The 22208-nt window shown below is 45.3% G+C and overlaps 1 protein-coding gene across 2 annotated transcripts in view; it reads right to left on the bottom strand.

Annotated features, from left to right (window-relative positions):
- Positions 1 to 55: 55 nt before the first annotated feature.
- Positions 56 to 22208, bottom strand: part of LOC102693874 (metastasis-associated protein MTA1-like) — a 45732-nt gene continuing 23579 nt past the window's right edge. For both annotated transcript variants that reach the window (XM_015341099.2, XM_015341101.2), the window contains 15 exons: positions 21722 to 21839; positions 20198 to 20300; positions 19461 to 19560; positions 18839 to 19027; positions 17757 to 17831; positions 16887 to 16945; positions 15378 to 15493; positions 14827 to 14978; positions 14164 to 14350; positions 13285 to 13374; positions 12691 to 12849; positions 11371 to 11406; positions 10377 to 10408; positions 8629 to 8783; positions 56 to 6661 (listed from right to left, as the gene is read on the bottom strand). In XM_015341099.2, coding sequence (XP_015196585.1) covers positions 6508 to 6661; positions 8629 to 8783; positions 10377 to 10408; positions 11371 to 11406; positions 12691 to 12849; positions 13285 to 13374; positions 14164 to 14350; positions 14827 to 14978; positions 15378 to 15493; positions 16887 to 16945; positions 17757 to 17831; positions 18839 to 19027; positions 19461 to 19560; positions 20198 to 20300; positions 21722 to 21839 — 1725 coding nt within the window. In that variant the 3' untranslated portion in view covers positions 56 to 6507. The remainder of the gene's footprint in view (positions 6662 to 8628; positions 8784 to 10376; positions 10409 to 11370; positions 11407 to 12690; positions 12850 to 13284; positions 13375 to 14163; positions 14351 to 14826; positions 14979 to 15377; positions 15494 to 16886; positions 16946 to 17756; positions 17832 to 18838; positions 19028 to 19460; positions 19561 to 20197; positions 20301 to 21721; positions 21840 to 22208) is intronic.

Below are 22208 nucleotides of genomic sequence, written 5' to 3' on the forward strand. Positions count from 1 at the left end.
AAACTTTTTTGTAATTTAAGGCTGCCCACAGAAATGACTGAACATTACTCCTTGGTTTTCAACAGCAACAATTTATTGTGAGTTCCCCAGGGAAAACAAATCTTGAAACACTTTCTTTAAAAAACAAACAGACGACAAGGTAGTGCAACATTTCCAGTCTCCTGTAACCAGCTGTTCTCAGCATTCTGGAGAAAACAAATCCACCCAACTTCCATGGCTGAAGTTGCCTCTTTTTAAAGAAGGCTCCTCGGAACTCATAGACCTTTTTCCTCCCCTGTTTTACAAAATATAATTCTGACCTTTTATTACAATTGAAAATTGATAAAATTGTTTTAAGTCTGAAGACATTTTCAGAATGATGGGAAACATGGCATTAGACAAAATGTAACAAACAACAAACCAAATTATCTTTTTATAATATATAGTGGTAACATTGTGCTTTTACAGTACAATTTATTTTTAAAAAAAGCTTATTAGATGATTGATTCCTTTCATTCGCAACTGCCATCTTCAAAGCTCACAAGGACTTTACCCAGAAGTAAAATTATGACTTAAAAAAACTAACTTTTGGCATTTTATATGCATAACACAAGATACAAGTTTGTCCCGGACTAATAACCTTTTACATCATGTCAGTACCTTCAATAGTTTTCGCAAACCATTTTGCAACCTGTAAGGGTTCATAAACCAGCGGAACTGCAGCTGTGTTTTGATTGGATTGTAACAGTCAGCTTGGGGTCAGGTAGACGATAGTGGCTCTCAGTCCTGGTTCCCAGGGTCCCATGTGTCTGCTGCTTTTTATTCTCTGGGCCCTTAATCACCAGTCCAAATTTCTGCCCCTCAACTGATCTGCTTTCAGGGTTAAGATTTTTTTCAGCCCTCAGTCCTTGGGTTTCAAACACTTCCTAGTTAAAGTGCACCATTTCATCTCTAGCAGAGAAATGTAAGCAGCCTTTCTTCAACTTGCCAATTAAAAAGTTGCTCCCTTATTCCTCACTAAAGGGCTCTTGACCGATGATCAGGTGGTCAATCGTTGAACAGATACAGGTGGGAATGACTCGTGTCACTGCTGTGCCGTCTCTCTACAACTCTGCATCAGACAGTGTTCTTCCTTTTACTGAAGTCCAACTGTACTTCAGCTCAGACACCTGAAGAGGGGCAGCCCTGAAGCTCAAGCACAAGCTTTCAGCATTCGAGCCCTGAGCTTTGGAAGAGTCGAAAACGAATAAAAAAAATAAGACCTCAAACCGAACACCTTATTTTAGCCTGTGATTAAGAACTGGGCTGAAGCCAATGAAACCAGCAGACACGAAGTACTCCAGGGTCAGAACTGAGAAACACTGGCCTAAGGCATGTTTGCATGAAGCTACAGCAAGAACCACAAACACGAACAAGTAGCTTTCACATTTTCTAAAATGTTGGAAAACCAAAAGCAAAACTATCAACAATGTTGTTGAAATGCAGCGTTATGCAGTCAGTGAGTGTGTTGAATACATTGCATGTTTCGTTGATGCTGCATGAAGGACTGGCGTTTGACATTTCCAACATTGTGTGGCCAGAGATCAATAAGCCTACACCAAGACACTGTCACAATGACTCCTCTATAATCTCATGTTCTGGTCAAGGAGACTGAGGGCCAGGAGTACCGAAGGACTGCACTGCTTTTCAGAGCAATAAAACTGTTGCGTGTGAGCGAGACCTTTTGGGTGACATGCCGGATCAGTACAATGATATTTGCCAGGTATTGTGTTCCAGGCTTTATTGCAAAGAAAGATTTTGTTTGGGTTACAGGGTTTCTTGCAGAATATTACAAAAATGCGGGGAATCAACTGTGCATATGAGGTTTCTCCAACAACGATGTGCTACAGCCATCGGCACCAGTGACACAAATCGCACCCAGTTGTGAAGCACTTCTGACAACCCGTTTTAAACGGCTGCTGTCGCCAGATGTTTGAAAGGCACGGCTACTGTTGGTCTCCTTACTGCACTGCACTGGTCCTCAGCAGCTGTAGCAGCAGCAAATGAATCGCAGAAGGAAAAAAGCAAGTGAATTTCATATCCATACTACCATCTTCCAAATAAGCAAAGTCCAGAACAGGTAAGAGACTTACTATCCACACCAACACCGAGCTACTGGGAACCTTAAAGATGAGCCTTTGACCCAGTGTAGCCATGCCCCCCTCACAGCGCCAAAACTACAACCCACCTTGCTTGTTCTTCATTTTCCCAGGGACTCTCTGGTGCTTGTGTTGCTGAAGCAGGAGCAAACTCCTGTCCTGCCCAAAAAGCACCGCTGACCAACACAGCCTTAAAACAGAGCTGGGCTGTTTCTAGTTTCCAAAGGTAAATTGGAAGCAATACACTGTGCCATGACAGCCCCCAAGCCCATCCTGAGGGTGTGAGTGGAAACAGCAAAAGCAGGTGGTACATTACTCTAAGTGATCAAACGGAATAAGTATGAAGAGTAAGATTTGTGAGCCTCACCTGAAGTACAGCCATACTGTTAATCAGGTAAAGGAAGAGGAAACAGGGACATGGATGGCTGGTAGGTACAATTGCATTGCTAATGTATTCTTGCAATTCTTTAAGTGTCATGCAAGCATCACTTTTTAAGCTAAAACCACATCATACAATGATGTTGTACAGTTTTTCTGTAAATTGTACAGCACCTCTTTCAGTGCCCTGGGGTCTGGTCCTTGCTACTACTTCTGGCCCTCAGCTGCCTGACCACAGATAAGTCCAAACCTTCCTCAGATCGTGTCTGATGGTTAAGCAGACCGTGAATAAAATGCTGTTTAAAGTGCTGGTCTTCCAGACACCTTGAAAGAAAACATACTATAGGACCAGGTCCAAGGTCCACTTTCCTCAAAAACAAAAGGACACTGTCCTGCCTTTCTCTGGGTCTCCCGAGACAGTGTGTGGGGACGGCAGAATATCAGCAATAACATAAATAAAATCAGCTTCCAGACATCTTCACTCATTAAAAAAAAAACATTGTTTCCATCATTAACTCAGATACAGTTGCAACATTTTTTCCTATTAACACAAGTACATTTCTGTGCAATCAGTTAAACTGGCAGGCATTCGGAAAAGTTATCAACAATATAAAGATGGGAGCTACACCCCACTGCCAAGATGACCTTGGTGTAGGTTTTTAGAATATTTCTTTATTAACTCTTATGTTAAAAGTTGTTTTGGCAGCATACAAATCTAAAACAATGCACGTATATTCTTTCCTTAAGGAACAGAACACTATGACAAGAACTATAAACAGGAAATGCACAGTGGGGGAAAAAAAAACACGGGTTTAAGAGAATCTTTCACAGGAAAATTCTAAAACCCAGCCATTCAGAAGTTCTCTGGGAGGACAAAAAGATATCGGGTGTAATTCAGGCGTTTTATATCAAAAGCATTTTAAAGCAGAGGTCTGCAACCCCGGTTCTGTTGTGCTTCAATCATACAGGGCTTGTAGGTCACCATTAAATCAATCTCTAAAGATACAAAACATTGCAATTGCGACCAATTTAACAAGGGTATTGTTAAATTTGTGCATTTACAGCTTATTTGGAACCGAAATCCCAAAAGCATTCTCCAACCCTCGAAGAGCAGAGTTTCCTTAATTGAACAGACGACTTGCTTGATTCATGAGTAGCTTACAGGTGTCACATATCTTTAGAAACAGGTGACCTTTCAGAGTGGCAGAACTGAGGCTCTTCAAGACCAATGTTGGAGACTCCCGCTTCAATGCACAGTCCTGGAAAAGTGACCCACTTCCCACCCTATATAGACAGACGTGTTAATACCACTCCCAGAAAACCCACACCTACAACCCATTGACAGCTCAGTTCATCCCGGGCCTATAGCCCAATAACTTTGGACTGGGGTAGCTGAAGACTTTATTCTTGTATATTTAATATAATTTTATACTGAAATTCAGTCTCTGATAATTTAACCAGGACACAGAACCCTGTTTTGTGTCATGGGGTCTTTAACGTCCACAAAGTAGACGGGGCCTAGTTTATCGTCATAGTCTGGTAGACTGCACCTCGCTGTCCTTTCAGGAGTGGACAGAGCTCATCTTCAGAGGCAGGTCAGTAACCATTCTACCAAACACTCAAGCTGGACGTGAGGCTGTGTTAGAAGTACCAGAGAGACCTCCAAGCCAAGTACTGACCAACCTTGAGGGTCAATACGGGGATAATTATTTCTGTCTCTTATTAGGATATATCCTATCCACATAAAACAATACGCAGCCCTAATACTTATTTGGTTCCCATTCTCTTATACTTGAATAACCAAAAAAGCATTTAATATTTTTACACGGAAATCTGGATGTCAACATGTCCAGATACATCTCTGAATCAATCTTTGCTGAAAAATGAAAAGCTTACTTTATTGACTATGAACTCCAGAAGAGCAGGAATGATCAGGCAGGCTGCCAAATAAGAAACCCCAAATGCAGTGTCACAATCTTAACAGGAAGTTCATCTCCTCAACTACTGGATCATTTTATTCCGAGCATGGCCTAGAGTAAAAAAAATAAAAAATCAAGAGGGGCTACAGAGTGAGACTGCAAGGAATTGCACCTGGTTTTCCAACCTGTCAACTAGCAGGGAGATCAGAAGAATCTAACAACTGAAAAATGTTAAAGTATTACTAGAGGTTTAGGCTCTTCAATCCTAGCACCTGGCTGAATTGGGTAGAAGAACATGCATTAAGGAAAATCAAGATCAGTCCCTAACAAAGGCATCCATCCCACCACAGGTTAAATGGTGGGCAGCAGGAGAGCTTCTCCAGTCAGCCGCACGCTCTGGGGATAAAGACAACCCCCGCGACACACCGGCAGTTTTCTCAGCTCCACGCTGCAGCACAATGGCACAAGCGGCGTGCGACTCCCTTCTCTTTTGGCACATAAGAACAGTTTTTCAACAGGTGGTACCGCTGTCGCGACCACCTAGCACTGCAGTAAGAGAAAGACGCTTCAACGGTGCCAAAAGGCAATGCAACAGCCAACGGCACACGACTGGATCCCACATCCCGGTTCAGAAAAAGTCCGGTTCTCCCATTGCCTCCTCAGCGTCAGTCAAACGCTTCCGTCGCAGTTTTCCGCACGCGACGCACGTCGCGATTGGAGACGCGCCGATTTTTAAGCAATGCCTAGAGATCTCACGAGGTCCGTCGTGCTTCTTCCTATCCTTTACAGTCAGCTCCTCCCATGCAGCGAAGTTAAAACATTTGGAGCAAATCGCCGCCTTTATAAAAGAATACTAAAAACACTCTAGCAATGGATGGTCTTTTTTATCTGAGAAACAGTACAGTAACGCAAATGCATACAAACGCAAATATATGCCAATCACACACATATATATATATACACATATGTATATATATATAAACATACACACTGTGGACAAATTAAATTCAGTTTTATAGCAGTAATCAGTTTCACAATGATATACTGTACATGGGGCACCTGGATTAATCAAACTCTTCAGTTCTTTACTGAAAAGGGACTACGGTGGTACCACATACAGCACTGAGCTTTTGTTGTAACGAGATTTTTGGTGTATTATTCCACTATTTCAGATCAGCGTACCTCCAGTCAATGACAGAGCAGCACTGTACCCATTCAGTCAAGCGGGTTCTCTTGCTTAGTACTGGGTTCAGTGTGCAGGGGGCTTAGGGTCAGAACTGCAGAAATGCATCTCGGTTTGACTGCTATGACACCTGACGTTAAGCCTAGGGCTGCCACCAAGAAGCTTAAACGAATGCCTCCGGAAACCCGTTATCTGAGCCAGCCACTGCAACAAGACCTCCTTTCCCAGAGAGGCCTTCGAATTCCAACTTGGAAACGAAAGCCGTCCTCTGAACACAGCCCGTAGCACCTGGACAAAGCCAACGGCAGCTCCTCTCCAGACAAGACTTGCCAAGGTGAGAGAGAAAATAAAAGAGAGACATTTGTACAAAAGGAGGAGGGTGATTGTTTTTTTTAAGAATTAGAAAGATGGCTTCTTAAAATCACCAAACGGAACCCATCTCCCCCTACCCCCAACCTCCAGGTTACGCCGGTGTGGGGTCTGCCTTTTACAGACTCCTACAGAAGCTAGTGTCAAAAAGAGTCTTATAAAGTTTGTTTTTTGTTTACTTACATATATACACACACACACACATCTGTACACACCGCCGTTTTGAAAACCCTTTCCGTCTTCTTTTCCGACACGAGCAAGGGGAAGCCCGGAGTTCGGGCGGGGGCGGAGGTGCTGGTCTCGCGCGTCGCAGAGTTCCTGTCCGCCGCCGCTCCAGGCTCGTGTTTGGTCAAAAACAACAACGACAAAAAAAGGCAAACAAACGAACAAATCGAAGAGACCAACAAAAACGTGCTTCTGCGCCCAGAGAGCTGGCTCTGAACCGAGGAGGGAAGGGGGGGGGGAGGGGCGTGATGGAGGAGCTGGGGACGAGGAGAGGGGGGCGACTCCGCGAGCAGGACCGTTCCGCAGTTTCCCCCCACTAATCTTCGATGACGATGGGCTCCTCGTTAACGGGGTGCCGCAGCTGCAGTGGAGTTTCCAGGTCCGACTGGACGTGCTTGATGCAGATCTGCTTGTAAGGCTGCCGGGCGGCTCTCTTGATGTCAAACGAGGCGAGGAGTTTACGGACTTTCCTGCACCCCAAAAAAAAAAAAGGAAGATGGAGATAACCTGGCGGGGAGCACCAAAGGGCCTGTCCTGTAATCTCAACAGCTGCACCTGCCGTATTGTTAAAAAAGAAAAATGCACCGCAGTTTGAAATCCAAAAATGTTACTGGGTGCCCTAAGAACACCAACAGTTCTTCAGTAAAAGCAATTTAAAAAATAATGCTGGGTTATAGAAAACTAGCAGTTTCTGCCAGTGGAAAGAGCTGATCGGCAAGGACTTGAAAATATGAAAGCAAAGACTCGGAAATGACACAGCCCAGCATGTAAAATATTTGCTGCAGTTTTTGTCAAGCAAAACACGACCAGTATGCAATCCAATAGCGTGTTGTATTCAGACATCAAAGAGAAATATATTGTGATGTATAATATCACATATATTGTGATATTCGTAGGCTTTAGCTGCACAGGCATATTCTCTCTCTGGGTACAAAAGTTACTGCAAAAGTGTAAATATATTAAGGATATAAAAATAGGCACGGAGGGGGGAAAAAACAAGTTTCCATTGCACAGCTGTCCTGAACTGATAAATAGCACGCAGACAGAAAAAGGTACCCGTCTATTTAAACACTACTACTTTTAATGCAACCACAAAAATGTCAACCTCCTATTCAGTGTCCCCGTTATTGACAAAGGCAACAAAAAAGACAACACATAAGGACAGCGGTGCAATGAAAAGTTCGGAAAGAGTGGCACCGTGTCAGTCAAATTCGGCACAGCTGAGAGTGACATTCATCTTGTAAACATCAGCATGATCTCGTACCCGTGTCTGTTCAGCATCTAAACTGTTTTGAAAATATAAACACCATAATTACAAACACGTAAGGAAACCAAAACTGTGCAACCACTTTCTTACATTTAGCAATAACATCACGCATGTTTCTATCAGAAGACATCATACTATGACGGAAACCTATCAGCGATGCGCTGCAGAGGGCCCTTTGAGATGGGTTATTCTTTAAAGTGAGGAAAGCTACTTTCGGTACCTGACCAAAGCATGCGTCTTAAAGGCCGGCTGTGCATTAGCACAGATCGTTTTTGAAACAGTGAAAAAGAAAACAGGATTTCAAGCACAACTGTGGATAATGGTTGCCAATTTGCTAAACACAGTAATGTGTTCTTCCTGAGAAATTTTAATTGCAACAATTTTAAGGTTTGGAATTGGCGAGAACCATTCAATTAATATGAACAAAATAATAAGACAATATTAGAAAAAAGAGAGAACTGAGAATAAGAGAATACTGACATACAATCATATCCTCCCCATTAATCAAACTCTCTCCATCAACCCAATATAAACTAATATACATCAATCTAATATACAACTCATTTAATCGATAATGTTAGATACTCTGTACATATGCAAAAATGGATTTCACAACTGACATCCTATCCTGTTAAAAGAAGCCTGAATATTTTTTGTAAAGGAGGAAAAAAATCAATTTTCAATTAGATGAAAATCAAAATATTTTCCCCCTCTTTGCGATACTCTGCACTGTTCCAGACATTTCCAATGAAATGTCATGCCCTATTGTAAAATGTTGCTGTAATAGCTCGTGTTACAGCTATACAAGAAAATTAAACAACAAGAGACTGTTCACCAAATGTAATCAATCTCAAACTGCAGTTTTTAATTTCATGCTGTACCCTGCAGAACTTTAAGCTAATGTTTCAGCCTAATCGTTCAGGAAAACCCATTTCAAACCCTTCCTCTAAGGAAGTCACACACTGGCCCAGAACGAGCAATAAATATGACCTGCTTCTCAGTATGCATCACACAATAGAATAGATCCATCACGATCCATCATAGTCAAATCAGCCTATTCAATTGAACCGTAGCATGAAAACAAATTGATAGTAGCAGGCTCCTCTTTGCACGAAGTGTGGCAGGTGTGTGGGACTCATTTAAGATTCAGCCCACGTGACGAGACGTTACCTGGTGTCATTGGTGGCCATGAAGAAGACATCATCAGGAGCGTCGATCCAGTTCATCCTGCGCCCCTTGACCGGTGGCAGGGAGCCCTGCTTCAGCATGCGCTGGCTCCTCTCCAGGGACTTGCCGTTCAGCAGGTAGCTCTTGTTTAACGTAGCCTGGCGAGAAGGGCGGGGGACAGACCGCTTTTAGCTTCAACTCCGGGAACGCAAAAGGTACAAACTGATGGTCAACCGACAAAATTCTCATCATCCCGGTCCTGGAGAAAAGTCTGCAGCTCTATCACCCTGTAATGCACAGCTGGCAGCCCCGTGGAGCTCAGCAGGTGTGAGCCTGGCCAGTACTTGGAGGGGAGACTCGTGGGAAAGCTGAGGCTGCTGCTGGAAGAGGTGTTCGTGGGGCCAGTAGGGGGCGCTCACCCTGTGGTCTGTGTGGGTCCTAATGCCCCAGTATAGTGATGGGGACACTATACTGTAAGAATTATTAGGAGACCTTTACCAGTCATGAACTGGCTTCATCACTATGTTCTCCTCCCCACTGATAGCTGGTGTGTGGGGAGCGTATTGGAGTATGCAGAAAAAGAACTCTGTACGTGTAAGGAATTGATTTATTCATTCTGGTTTCTTTATTCTAGCCATAATCTTCATCAGAGGCTAAACGATTCCCGTTTTCTTTTTGGGGCTTATTTGCTTTCAGCATTTACCAAGGCCACATTGGGATTTGGAATTGGTATTGATACTGTGCCCATTTCAGAACTGCACTCATTCATGTGTGCTGCCTGAAGAGCCACCAACTGGGACCTCTGCAGGAGACAACATTCACTGTTGGGTGTGTCTGATACAGTGTCACTCCCTCTTGAGTGTTTATTATTAATTCATCACCCATGGGGAGCTGTTTCATCAGAAATAACAGCAAGCAAACCGGGCTAGATGACATTCCCTGTGCTAAGGTTGCTGAAAACAGAACCCTTGAAGTTAGGCATTTCTGACATTCAGGACTGAAGAGACGAGCTAAGAGTTGAAACAAGGATGCAGCTCCTTGAAATCCTCAGCTAGCGCTGGAGATTTAGAGCTCAGCTGGAACGAAAACCAACAGACAGTGCTGCTTCAGGACCAGGACTGCACACCACTGCATTAGACACCTTTTACAGCAGCAGTGACTCTTAGAGAACAGGTAGACTGCTAGCGTGCAAGTCTTCATCCCCACACAAAACCCCAAGTGCTTTATTCCAAGTACATTTTAGTTTCAGTACTGCAAAAGTGGAAACTGCTACGTTATACATCACAGGTGTAAAATAATCAAAGAATATAACAAAAACCACAACCCAAAAATGTGCACTTACAAGCATACTTAGTGCAAATGTGAGTAAAAATAAAACAACCAACTGTCCCAGTGTGAGTGAGGGTAACACTTATTACATAAGAGAGCCTTGAGCTTTTCCTTGTCTACCTGTCCCAGCCCATGAGCGACTGGGACCAGTTCCCAGGACAGGGCAGAACAGAGCTACATGTGCCGCACAGGCACTGTCTGGAAAGGCTCTTTGCACGTGAAGAGAGTTTTTACAGAATTCTAAAAGATCTACATATTCCTGGTTGACATATTCTTGACTTCTTAAATGACCTCAACCAGAAGGAGTAGGGTTAGCCGCTTGATCAGAGTTACAGACAGTAACTCAGTGGTATGGTTCGCTGAGATTTTCAGGACCCTGTGACTCAGTTTTGTGATGTTTTGTTTTGTTTGTCCATACTTACAATTTGTCTTACTTGACTGTGATTTGGCAGACCTAAAAAGAAAAAAATATATACTTACACACACCAACATTAAAAATAAAAAATAAAATGCTCATAAATGTTACTTTCCTAGCTACGAAACATGGAATAAACCCCTTTTTATTCAATAAAATGGAATTGGATTTCTCTTCTATATAATGGATACATATGTAACAATCGTCAGACTCTTCATGTTACTAGGTTCCGCAAAACAGGAAAACTTAAAGGTTGGTGCCGATCTGAGAATTCAATCGAAGCAATAATCCCTTTCCAAGATCACGGACCACACTTCCTCTTTTAAAGTGACCAAGACGTGAGAGACAATTCACAGTGTGTACATTGAGCCTGGTCTTTTGCAACCCCGCTCGAGAATCTGAAGCTTGCGTCTTAATTAATTGACAGGCATCATCACTGACCCACAAGGCAGTTGCCTCTCACCCCCCTGGGGCATCATCAATAGCTGTATGAAGGAGCTAAGCAATGGACAGCTGGCAGACTTTTCAGTGTTAATCTGTGTGTTATGTAAATCTGAGTAAAAGGCAATTTACAAGGAACATTTAAAAGAGATGAACTACACATCATGGTAATGTATAAAGCTGAAGTCATTACCGAAAGGGAAATGGCTGATTTCTTTAGTGAATATTTATGTCAAGTGTTTACCAATAAAGAAACAGATGTCTCAGGCTGAGGAAAGCGCTCTGTATTAAATCCACAGTACTGGCACTGAAGAGGTAACAATCCTGCAGTACATGTACGAGAATAATCTAGTGATAAAGCCTTCTAAGAGTACAAGTTTAAATTTGATTTAAGTTACACCTAGTTACAACTCAAAAAGGAGTTGATTATGTGCATATGAATAAGTTGATAGCAAGACGATTACACACAGATTTTCATTCCTCTGGGTTGTCTTTGCATTTTGTTAACTTTATAGTGTTAGAATTTTTCACTTATAACAAAAAAGGCATCAAATCCTTACCTCGCGAAGGCATCAGCAACCGTTTCTTCACATTACCTGACAACATAAAAAAAGAGGATCAGGCCATATTGGAGACCGGCAGTTCATCTGCGATTGGGAGTACCGGACGGCAGGGGACAGGACACTGGGACACCCCACATGTCACTACGCTACAGCTGGGCGAACTGGATCACATGTGCTTCAAAGCCATTCCGCATTATGGCTGAATGCTGAACGTCTTTGGTAAATAGGAACAAGCTTATGAAATGGAAACTCAATTTTAATAAGCATATCCACTGGGTGTTTTTTTTTTTTAAGACAGCTATTGGCCATCCATCCATTTTCAGTAACTGTGTAATCCTTAGACGTGCAATATTCACAGTCTCGCAGTTACTAAAACTTGAGAGACCATCAGTCTAGTCTTGGCTCCTCAGTAGTAGTTCCTGATCCACTCTTAGCTTCTTCAGCGGTTAACATCTCATGGCCTCTGTGATCTACTGCAGCACCACTAGGCTGCGTGTCCTCCTTGAGTGCACCAGTCACCATTTCCCAGTCAAACTTGGCGTTTGAAACATGCAAACTGGAGTTTGCCTCCAGCACCACCAGAGGGCAACGTCGGCTCAGCACAGCCTTCATGCGTCTCCTGCATGGCTTTCACACACACATCTATCTGCAGGGTGGACACCTGGAATGTCGCGGTCATTGTCGACAGGGCTGTGGTCCTTCTGGCCCGCTTTGCAGGTGCTCCAGACTTTGTTATAATTACATGCTGAGCAGGGAACAATACAAAACATCATTGCTGAACATCCCTACAGGTCAACTAACTTCACAAGTCCCCTGCTTTAACAGCTGGCACCAGCTGGGGCGGAGCGGTGGCTCTGTGGCTCAGGATCTGCGCCTGTGACTGGAAGGTTGCTGGTTCAAATCCCGTGGCCGGCAGAGGAATCCTTCTCCGTTGGGCCCCTGAGCAAGGCCCTTAACCCTAACTGCTCCAGGGGCACTGTACAATGGCTGACCCTGTGCTCTGACCCCCAGCTTCTCTCCCTGTCTGTGTGTCTGTGTCTCCATGGAGAAAAGCTGGGGTATGCGAAAAGACAAATTCCTAATGCAAGAAATTGTATAGGGCTAATAAAGAAACATTACATTACAGATCACAGCCTCCTAGTGTTAGCCACTCCGATGGGACCATAGTGGCAACAGTTACAGCATACCCTTTCCAGGCGTTCTCAGGACACCTAGGAGTCCCATCACTACTCAGAAGAGGCTTGCGATTGTCCTTGCCAGTGCCAGCCATCACTGACTGCTTTCTTCCCCAGAACAACCCACAGGGGGCGCACTGACCTTCCACGCCATTGTGTTGCTCGTAGCTGCGTTTCCCCAGGATGGTAGTGGAGCCGTGGTTGATGACCGGCGCCACCTTGGCCACGCTGGTGCTCCCAGGGTGCGACGCCAGGCTGACGGCAGGCTTCACCGGCTCGGGCTTCACGTAGGGGTGCAGCTCTGCAGGAGAAAGCGAGGAGCGAGGACTCGGTCAGGCACGTGCACAGGCAACGTCTCTGCTTAATGACACCCAGGTCAGTCGGAGGGAGTAATGAAACCAAAACAACCTTGGTTAAGACGTGGAGTGACATAATTGGCCCCAATTATGAGGCAAATTTCAAAGCATCGAGCATGCAATAAAAGCAGATGCAGATACATCAGCATGTATCACCTGGGTATTCACTCTGCACAGATTCAACATTTCTAAGCAAACCACTACTGAAGCTTGTGGACATCAGGCTGTACCTGTCAAATAAATCCTGCTCTACGATCACGTTTCTGTTTCCCTGACTTAAGCGACCAAAAACATATTTTTGGGCATCAGCAACGTCACACTTTCTGGACTGCAGTTCTGCTGTTCCTGCTTTGAGAACATGGAGAGAGTGACTCACTGACCCAGGTACTTGACGATCACTTCCAGGGGCTTGCGCGTCGCTGGCTTCAACTTGACGATTTGTTTTTCTGCTTCGGGTAGTCTCGCCGTGCCTGTTTTTGTAATTAAAGAGGATAAAGAACAACCTAAAAACAAGAACTGCCTTCTCACAAAAAAAAAAGATCAATGCTATAATGTCTTCCAGGACATTTCAAAACACGTATGCAGTTCCACTAGGTGTCACCAATAGCTTTACTTTTTTTAAATTTCTCAATTTCCACTTTTTTTTTAATGTTGCATTTACATGGATCTCTGAAAGGTATGCAAATCTTTCCCCCATAAAAACACCACTACATGCAGAAACCAGATAGGACTGGAATCTGGATCACTTCAAGGAAAAACGCCGATGGAGATAGCTGAATTTAACATCAACCTGGGCAGGATAAGGATAGTTTCTGGATGGAACCCGATATTATTTGGGGGGAAAAAAAAAAAAACAGACCATCATGGGTTGCAACCCTCTCCGAGAAGTTCACTATTGACACTGTGCCTTCTGGGACTGCTGGCACTTTGCAACGAACAAAGGGAAACAACCTACAGAGGATCCAAAGTGTTAAAACTTTCAGGAGATGAACGTAAACCGGGCTGATTTCCAAACAACCAGGGATCAACACCACCAGCGGTTCACCCCCAGCGTGGGCTGGATGAACAACAAGGCAGCGATGGTCACATGTTATAATTTGACAAGCAAAACAGTGACCCCTGGCAGGCAGCCGCAATTAAAGGTCTCCTCCCCTGCAGGCTGTCAACTGGTTTGGAACCAGCCCCCCGTCGGCCAGGCTGGAGCCGTGCGCTAAGGGAGACGGGGAACTCTTTCCTGGGAGCGCGCGTGACCTACTCACACTCCGCTTTGATGGCGGCGCTGTTGATGGGCACGAACGGCCGGCGAGCGGCTCTCCTTGGCTGTAGCAGCGCCCGACAGAGGTAGCGGGCGAGTCTGGTCAGCTTCGCGGTCTGCAGGTAGAAGGCCTGTTTGGTCTTCAGGGTGTACTTGGGGTTGGCGTTCTTCACCCAATAGCTGAAGGGAGCCTGTGAATACCCACAATCCTCCGTGAGATGACATCACTTCCTGTAGGTTTCCCCACATCTCTTCACCCTGGTCCCCTTTCTGCACTGTTTTACTTTCTAAAGTGTGATCTCGAATGATTCACCAAGATGCAAAGTGTAACATTTTAAATTTCAAGTCACCAAATTTGGCAGATTTGCTTTCATAGATACGCATGCAGAATACAACCTGGGCTGGAGGAAAGAAACTTCGTACCACAATTTCAACCAGTAGATAGAAAATAGACCTACAGCGGTGTGCAAAAACTACCTCAGAAATTCAAAGCATTTCCTTCCACCATTGGATTCTATTTCAAAGGCAAAACTCTCTTTTTTAAGTACAGGAATCAACAACAATCACTTGCTTGGTGAAAATGTACAATTTTACTGGATGTAAATCTTTCCTGGACTTGAGACTGGAGAAAGGCAGGTTAAGAAACGCAGATCCACCTCTCACTAACCATACTGTTTCTGGCGGGACCTGGTCTCTCTCCTTCTAGCCTTGTGGGCATCTTTAGGCCACCATACTTCTTCCAGTAGCTCCAGCAGATGGCACACAGACGGCACTGCATGTTGGGTGGACCCCAGGAATACCACTGATAACACTGGATGGCTGAAGGTACAGAGAGGCACAATTTTATACCACAATTCTGCAATTATCTATATGCGAAAAAAACATACAGGACCCAGAACTATAGAAATATTACATTTTCCAGCAAAACCTCTTCGTCCTGCGATGTCATTTTTCATCTGTACAGTGGAAGAAGAGACCTGAGCTGCGTCTTTGTCAGCACAGTGGTCAAGACCAGCTGTTTTCATACAAACCTGCATTAATAATTGGCAACCCTACAGGGGCTCAGTGAAGACTTCCTCATTGTTTGCACATCTTGACTGAGTTTAACCTCGTGCAGTAAAACAAACAAGGATGCTGTTCCTTGGAATGACTTGAAAAAAAGACATCACAACACCAGAAACGCCATGAACAGTACACACAGGGTGGCTGTGTACTCACAGTAACAGCTCTCGCACGCCCAGCCAGCATTTCCACTCGGACCCTGGGAGCTGGATCCATTGACCAGGCCCGTCTTGGCGTTGTTCACGTTGATCTGGTTGGGGTTGGGCTTATTGCTTCATAAACACAAGGGGAACCAAAACTTCAGTCTCCATCCTTCCACCATCAAACACGAAAGCAACAATAAAATATGTTTATTGCAAAATAGCAAGAAATATTTTCAGTCCTTAACTTCCTCAGTTTGAAAAAGCAAAAACTGCCCCCCAAGATGCATGAGAGTTAGCACAGTCTGCACTGATGGAGTTCACCTGAACAGGGGAAGCTCATCAGAAAGGTATGTCATACCTACTTCATGTGCACTTAAAGGTGGTAATCCATGCTATTTGAAAATATGACCAAATCAATGGCTTTTTAACATGTAGCAGCCTATTTTGTATTATTTGACATTCATGGACTTAAGATAAGAACTTTTTTCCTGTCACGTTGCACAAATATAAAAGGCAGGAAACTTGGAAAATGTCCAAAAAAAGGTTTTTGCAAGCCACTTATTATCCAACACCATGATGCATTACAGATCAGTAACTGCAAATTCGCAGATGATCGAGGACGTTAGTTTCCCATTTCTAGCTGTAACAATAATGGACAGACAATTCTGGCTGTAGGTCCAATTCCAGTGCCCAGCCATTCTTTTCCATCAATGTGGGTATCTGATCCAACCAATGCAGCATCATTTACTTGGAAACCTAAACCTCATGAGCTTCATATCATAGGACAATTCATCTACTGCAATGCAAAGCAATGTAGACTTTAAACATCCATTGAACACTTGATAGGATCATTCTCCTGATCTTTAAAAATGCCATTTACCCCCCAAAAAGCAATTTAAAGGGAAAATTACAAACCCAGAACCAGGCAGCATGTTTGCATTGGGCCCCATGAATTTGCATGAACAACCAGTTTTTCCCGGTGATTATAATTCCTTACATACAGTGCTTTTCATCACAAAGGATCCCAAAGGGCTTTACATACAGAAATGGACTGTGCAAACTGAGTCAAGCGTGATCTTTCAGTAGGCCAGACTAAACAAGCACAGAGTTAGCATCAGCCATGCCATTGGGGTTAATACCACTAATCTTACAAAGTGTGCCATGAGACCTTTACTGACCCAGCAGCCAGGACTCCATTTAAGGGTCTCATCCGAAGGATGGCACAACGTCTACAGTCAACATATTGGGGTATGGGCCTGGAAACTCTAGCCCAGAAGGAAGAGCGCCACCTACAGGTCCACCAACACCAGCTGCAGCAGCAACCTAGATTTCCGTGGAGGTCTCCCATCCCAGTACTGACCAGGCCCAGCCTTGCTTAACTCCCGAGATCTGGGGAGATCGGCTAGAAGGTGGTGCTGCTTATACCATTACGTCGTTAGTACTTACACAGTCAAACAAAAGGCTAAACATCTTTAAAGTTTCAAATAAATCTTTACAGAAAAAAAAGAAAAAACCCACTTACTAGTTTGGGATGTAAACTTGCTTAAGTCGGCTCTCTGCTTCTGCTGCCTTTAGACGTTTCTGAAGAAGGATAAAGAACACATGACCCACCAGTCAGGGTTTCTTACGTTTCTTGGTATGCAAATGATATTACCGACAGGCCACAGAGACGTGCCTTAAGCCTCTGAGTATGTTTATCATTATTGATTATTGATCAATTATTGATTAAGCTTCAAATGAAATAGGTTTCAAGGAATGGAGAGGTGCTAGAAATTCTAACTGTGCATTTAGGAAATCTGTCCTGCCTTTAATGTTAACCAGCCAACACTCCTGGGTTTTAACGGGCTTCGACTGGTTTCTTTTTTTATGCAAAATTAAGGCTCGCCGGTTTCTTGGTTGTAAAAATTGTGCATTGCCCAGATCTTGCTTAGGAACCCCATGACCTCACGGAGGGGAGAATGAGGATGCGCAGGCAGACCCCTCTGATGCCCCACATCTTCAAGTCACTCAACACATCACGGGCAGCGTGAGCCCCTGCAGGAGTCTCAGTGCCGACTGGAGGAGAGGTACAGCCTTTACCTATAGTACCCCTTGTCTGCAAGCACCCAGGAGACTACAGTGGCGCTGACAGAGCCCTGGATGACTTTGAACACTCTACCTTCGTAGGCCAACTGTGAGCTGCCACTGGGGGAATCCCAGTTACAGTTGGCTATTGACCTGATCCAGGCTCGAATCCACGATCAAAGAGCTTAGCCTTCGCCTGGGCTTTGAGCCACCTGGAAGCCTCGTGAATGGGTCTCTTTCTAAATGGTCGTAGGATATATTCTTATGCCATTACCTACCAGATCAGAGAATTTAACTTTGAGCATAGGGTAAAGGAACAAACACCTACCTGTTGAACGTATCTGTCTGTGGTCTTCCACATGTAGTAATACTCTATAATACTGGTCAAGGATTTCCAAGGAAGCTGTAAACAAAATGAATTAGGATCGGTTCATGGATATATTAGTCATGTGAACAGGGAAGAGCAATACAGAAACTTTTATAAAACGTTTAACTGAAGTCACTGTAATGAAATACATGCGACTTGTTGGCGGACAGGGAAAACTTCATTTTTAACAAATGATCTGAACTGTAATTGGCAATTAGAAGCACACGCATTTCACTACCTTCACATAAACAATATATTTTCATGAGCTCTGCTTTACCGCAAAACTAAGAAATCAAAAGTGAATCTGAATGCGAGAGCTGTGCTTCACGTTTGGTGATAAACAGCCCATTCTTCTGAATCCGCACAGTCAGAACAGCTCAGCCACGAATGAGTAAAAGCTTCCAGTAGATCAAAATCACACTAAGAACGGGCTAGCACAGGGACAAGCAGTAAAATGACACTGAACTGCTGTCTTGATTCATGCACACAACGATGCACGTGTACTCTGAACACACGCGTACTCACTGCTCATGAACCCCACGAGCTGAGAGGAGCCTAATCATTTGTACTCAGCAGGAACCTTTGCTCTGGAAGCAGTCAGTTGATCAGACAACAGCCGTGCAAGGACGCACTGTAAGGCAGTTCACAAGGTCTTTCCAGGAAGCTCCTGGAAGCATAGTCCTGCGGGCACAGTCCCGTCACAGCACCGAGGAAACGGAGCTCGGCTTTGCTGAAGACGGGACTCTCCACACAGGCTGCCCCTATGCAAGGGCTTGAAGCACTTCAGGTTCTGCAACTGCAAGCTCCTGTAAGTAAGCCAGTGCAGATGCAGGACATTTGAATTTATGAGTACAGCGTGCACCAACCAAGACACTGAATACGAGCTTTGGGTTTTCAGCTGTTCTGGCACCGCCTGTAGGAGAGCTTGCGGCTCATTCAACCCCGGCCCCCCGAACAGGTCAGACCACTACAGAACGGCAGTCGGATTTCCGTCCCCGAGCGGCTTCTGCAAGGGGGAAGCGCACCGCGACTACGCAACGTACAAAGTCCTGCCTGATGTCGGCAAAGTCCTTGCCATATTTCTCCAGCGCCTCTTCGAAGAGGTTGGCCTCGGAGGCGGACCACTCCTCCATCTCGTCCCGGCACAGGACCGGCCCGCCCTGCGGCACCAGAGCCGTGATGGCCCGCGACATGTCGTAGCCGGTCCGGTGCAGCGTGTCCATGGCGTGGAACTGCGAGGGCGAGAAGAGAAGAGGCTCGTGGTTTCATGAACAATAGGAGGCTCAGGGCTGTTTCAATAATACACTAAATACCAGGGAACGTAGAGAAAGCCCCCTTATACACACTGTAAACTTATTTTATAAACAAACCGAGGAAAGACCAAAGTCTGTTCCACCTAATTTGGTTTAAATGAGTCTCGTGTCTGACAGCCAAGAGCCATTATCTCTACCCTTCAGCACCACTGCCAGACTAATAGGTCTGCCAGACGAGAGGCCATTAAGGGAGAGGAAACAGGAGAAAAGGTCAAGGTGAACTCCTGGGAGCTGTCATGAAGTCAATCAGGAGGTTGAAAGTTATCTGAAACTTAAAAGGCCTCGAGAGCAGCCGAGCTGTCCCAGGGCCGACAGGATGTTGCTGGGCTGGGCTGGGCTGGGCTGGGCTTACCAGGGTGATGTCCCGAGAGGCGGCGGCCGCGCTCATGTGAAGACTGGGCTGTCGGATCGAGCTGCTGCAGTCCAAAGCACGGGCGAACGTACCCACAGAGCTGTGGCACCGAGAGAGAGAGAGAAGGAGAGCGTGGAAGTTTAGGGTTGGCTCAGAGGAGCCTGGAAATCGAGCCCTGATTGGGTGGCCTGCGGCTGAAGGCAAAGGGGTTGTCACCCAAGGTCATGTGGCGCACGCCCAGGCTCTGTCACTGCTAAACACTAAGCATCAAAGAAACCCAGTGCGGAGCGTCACTCAGTTAACATCATCCCCACTGTCAACCATGATGGCATCAACATTATATTACAGGTCTGCTGCTGATAAGCAGGGGCAAGAAAGCTTGTGAAGACTAATGTGAACATAGATGGAGAAAAGTACCAGCAATTCTTAAGAGCAAATCCCACTTCAGCATCGCCTGAAACCGGGGCAAAAATTCACCTTTCAGTAGGACGGTGATCCAAAGCTACACTGGAGGAGCTTAAGAATAATTAATTGAACGGCCTTAACTGGCCCCAGTCAAAGTCCTGACGTGAATCTGTTTTGAGAATCCATGAAGACTCCTGTCCTTAAGTGATCCCCAAGCAACATCAGAGAGCTCAAGCCAAACTGCCGTGTAAATTGGGCACAAACCGTACCAAGAAACCAGTTATCAATAAATTCTTCCCTTTTCAAATGTTACAGCTCATCTGAGCGCTTACCGTGCAATTACCAGAAACTGGTCAATCTGTTTATCTGTAAGAGGGCTCTCGGGTTCCCAGATTTTTGTTTCTAACTCGGCCTGGTCTCTGCCATCTTCCTCCCCTGAAACAACAAAAAGGCTTTTTTTTAAAATAATTATTAATAATAGATGCTTTCCAGTTTTTTTTCCTGCTTCCACCACAATGCTCAACTGACATTACTTCTGTTTATAGACTGCCATGGCAAAGTGGTTAACCTATAAGGACTTCACAGGCAAGACCCTCCAACAGTACAAGCACGTCCTGTTCTCCTCCAAGCGCTTGCTTGTTTGCACACCGCGAGCTCGACGATACCTTCCAGCAGAGCAACAATCTGTGTGATGTGGACTGAGTGCTGGGTGACGAGCAGTGAACCCCACGACACACAGGGGGCACAGCGTTCACGTTCCACAGGCCTCCCTACTACACTCGGAGCAAAAGAAAGCCTCGACTGTGAAAACACAGGGGAAGCAGGGCGTTTGTGAACACCAGCCAGCATATAAACTGATATATCCAGCGGCTATATCGCCCTGCAGCTCACAGCATGCAGCCCACTGAAGCTCAGCAGGTGTGAGCCTGGTCAGTATCTGGACGGGAGACCTCCTGGGAAACACTAAGGTTGCTGCTGGAAGTGGTGTTAGTGTGGCCAGTAGGGGGCGCTCCCCCTGCAGTCTGTGTGGGTCCTAATGCCCCAGTATAGTGATGGGCACACTATACTGTAAAAAGAGACCCCGTCATTCAGTGGAAGCATGAAACCAAGGTCCTGACTCTCCAAGTTTGTTAAAAATCCCACTGCATTTCTTTGAAAACAGTAGGGTACGTGTAATCTTGGTGTCCTGGGTAAATTTCCCCCCTGGGCTTTACCCATCATGGCCTCCTAATAATCCCCCTCTCTGAACTGGCTTCATCACTCTGCTCTCCTCCCCACTGAGAGCTGGTGTGTGGGGAGAGTACTAGTGCTCTATGGCTGCCGTCGCATCACCTAGGTTGGGCTGCACACTGGTGGTGGAGATGAATCCTCAATAACTGTAAAGCGCTTTGAGTGGAGTGTCCAGAAAAGCGTAATATAAATGTAAGGAATTACTAATTACCTGCAACCCAGGGTCAGATTTAAAGCGACTGAAAGTTGCGCAGTTCTCCTTTTTGGTCTGGTAAAAAATAAGTTATCTAGAAAGCTCTAAAAATAAAGCCAGAAGAGACGAGAACATTTCCACAAACAGTGGAAAAGCCTCCATTTTCTTAGCAGCTTCAGTGCTGCTGCAGGGGGGACTGGACTGCACACAGAATCGGCCGACAGGCTGCAATGTCTTGTCACTCCTTTGCATCAGAGTGCAGACAGAATAGATGGTGCGCCTTTCAGAAGTGACGAGTCAGCAAAAGCAGAGAGATGGTGTTATTAGGCAACTAAATCTAGTTTGCTGTACTTTGAGACGGCAGTCATTTACAATCCAGTGAAAAGAATGTAATCTCTATATGACGGGGGGGGGGGGATCTGCCTGTGCCTACCTTCATTCAGCAGATCCGTAATATCAGCCTGAAACCTGGGTCCGACTCGGATTTCCCCCTTGTCTGCAAGGAGTGTCTTTTGCTGAGGGTCGTACACGAGGCAGTAGAAGAAACAATCCTGGGGACGAAAGCTGAATGAGCAACAGGACCTGTGAGGGGAAGCTACCATGACACTGGCTGTACGTCACGTTCTCAACATCCCCCATCCTACAACAGGGCACACCGCTTCCTTCTTCCTCCTGACAGCCTATTAAACAGTCTGCGAAGACGAAGGCGGCCTACATTCCAGAAACGAACTCCGAAACCCCCGGGATGGCGCGGATCTTCACTGAAACCGGCTGAGCGCACACAAAAGGGTGTTTTTTTTTCTCCCCAGGAATGTGCCCAGCCCCTCCTGATATCTGAGCTGCGAGTGAAACACGGCGCCAAGAGCCTCAGGAACCCAAGACAACTTCTGCTCGCAAGAGTTACAAAAGCAGCTCCGAGC

Source organism: Lepisosteus oculatus, chromosome 3 (genome assembly GCF_040954835.1).
Source record: "Lepisosteus oculatus isolate fLepOcu1 chromosome 3, fLepOcu1.hap2, whole genome shotgun sequence".
Classification (NCBI taxonomy): Eukaryota; Metazoa; Chordata; class Actinopteri; order Semionotiformes; family Lepisosteidae; genus Lepisosteus; species Lepisosteus oculatus.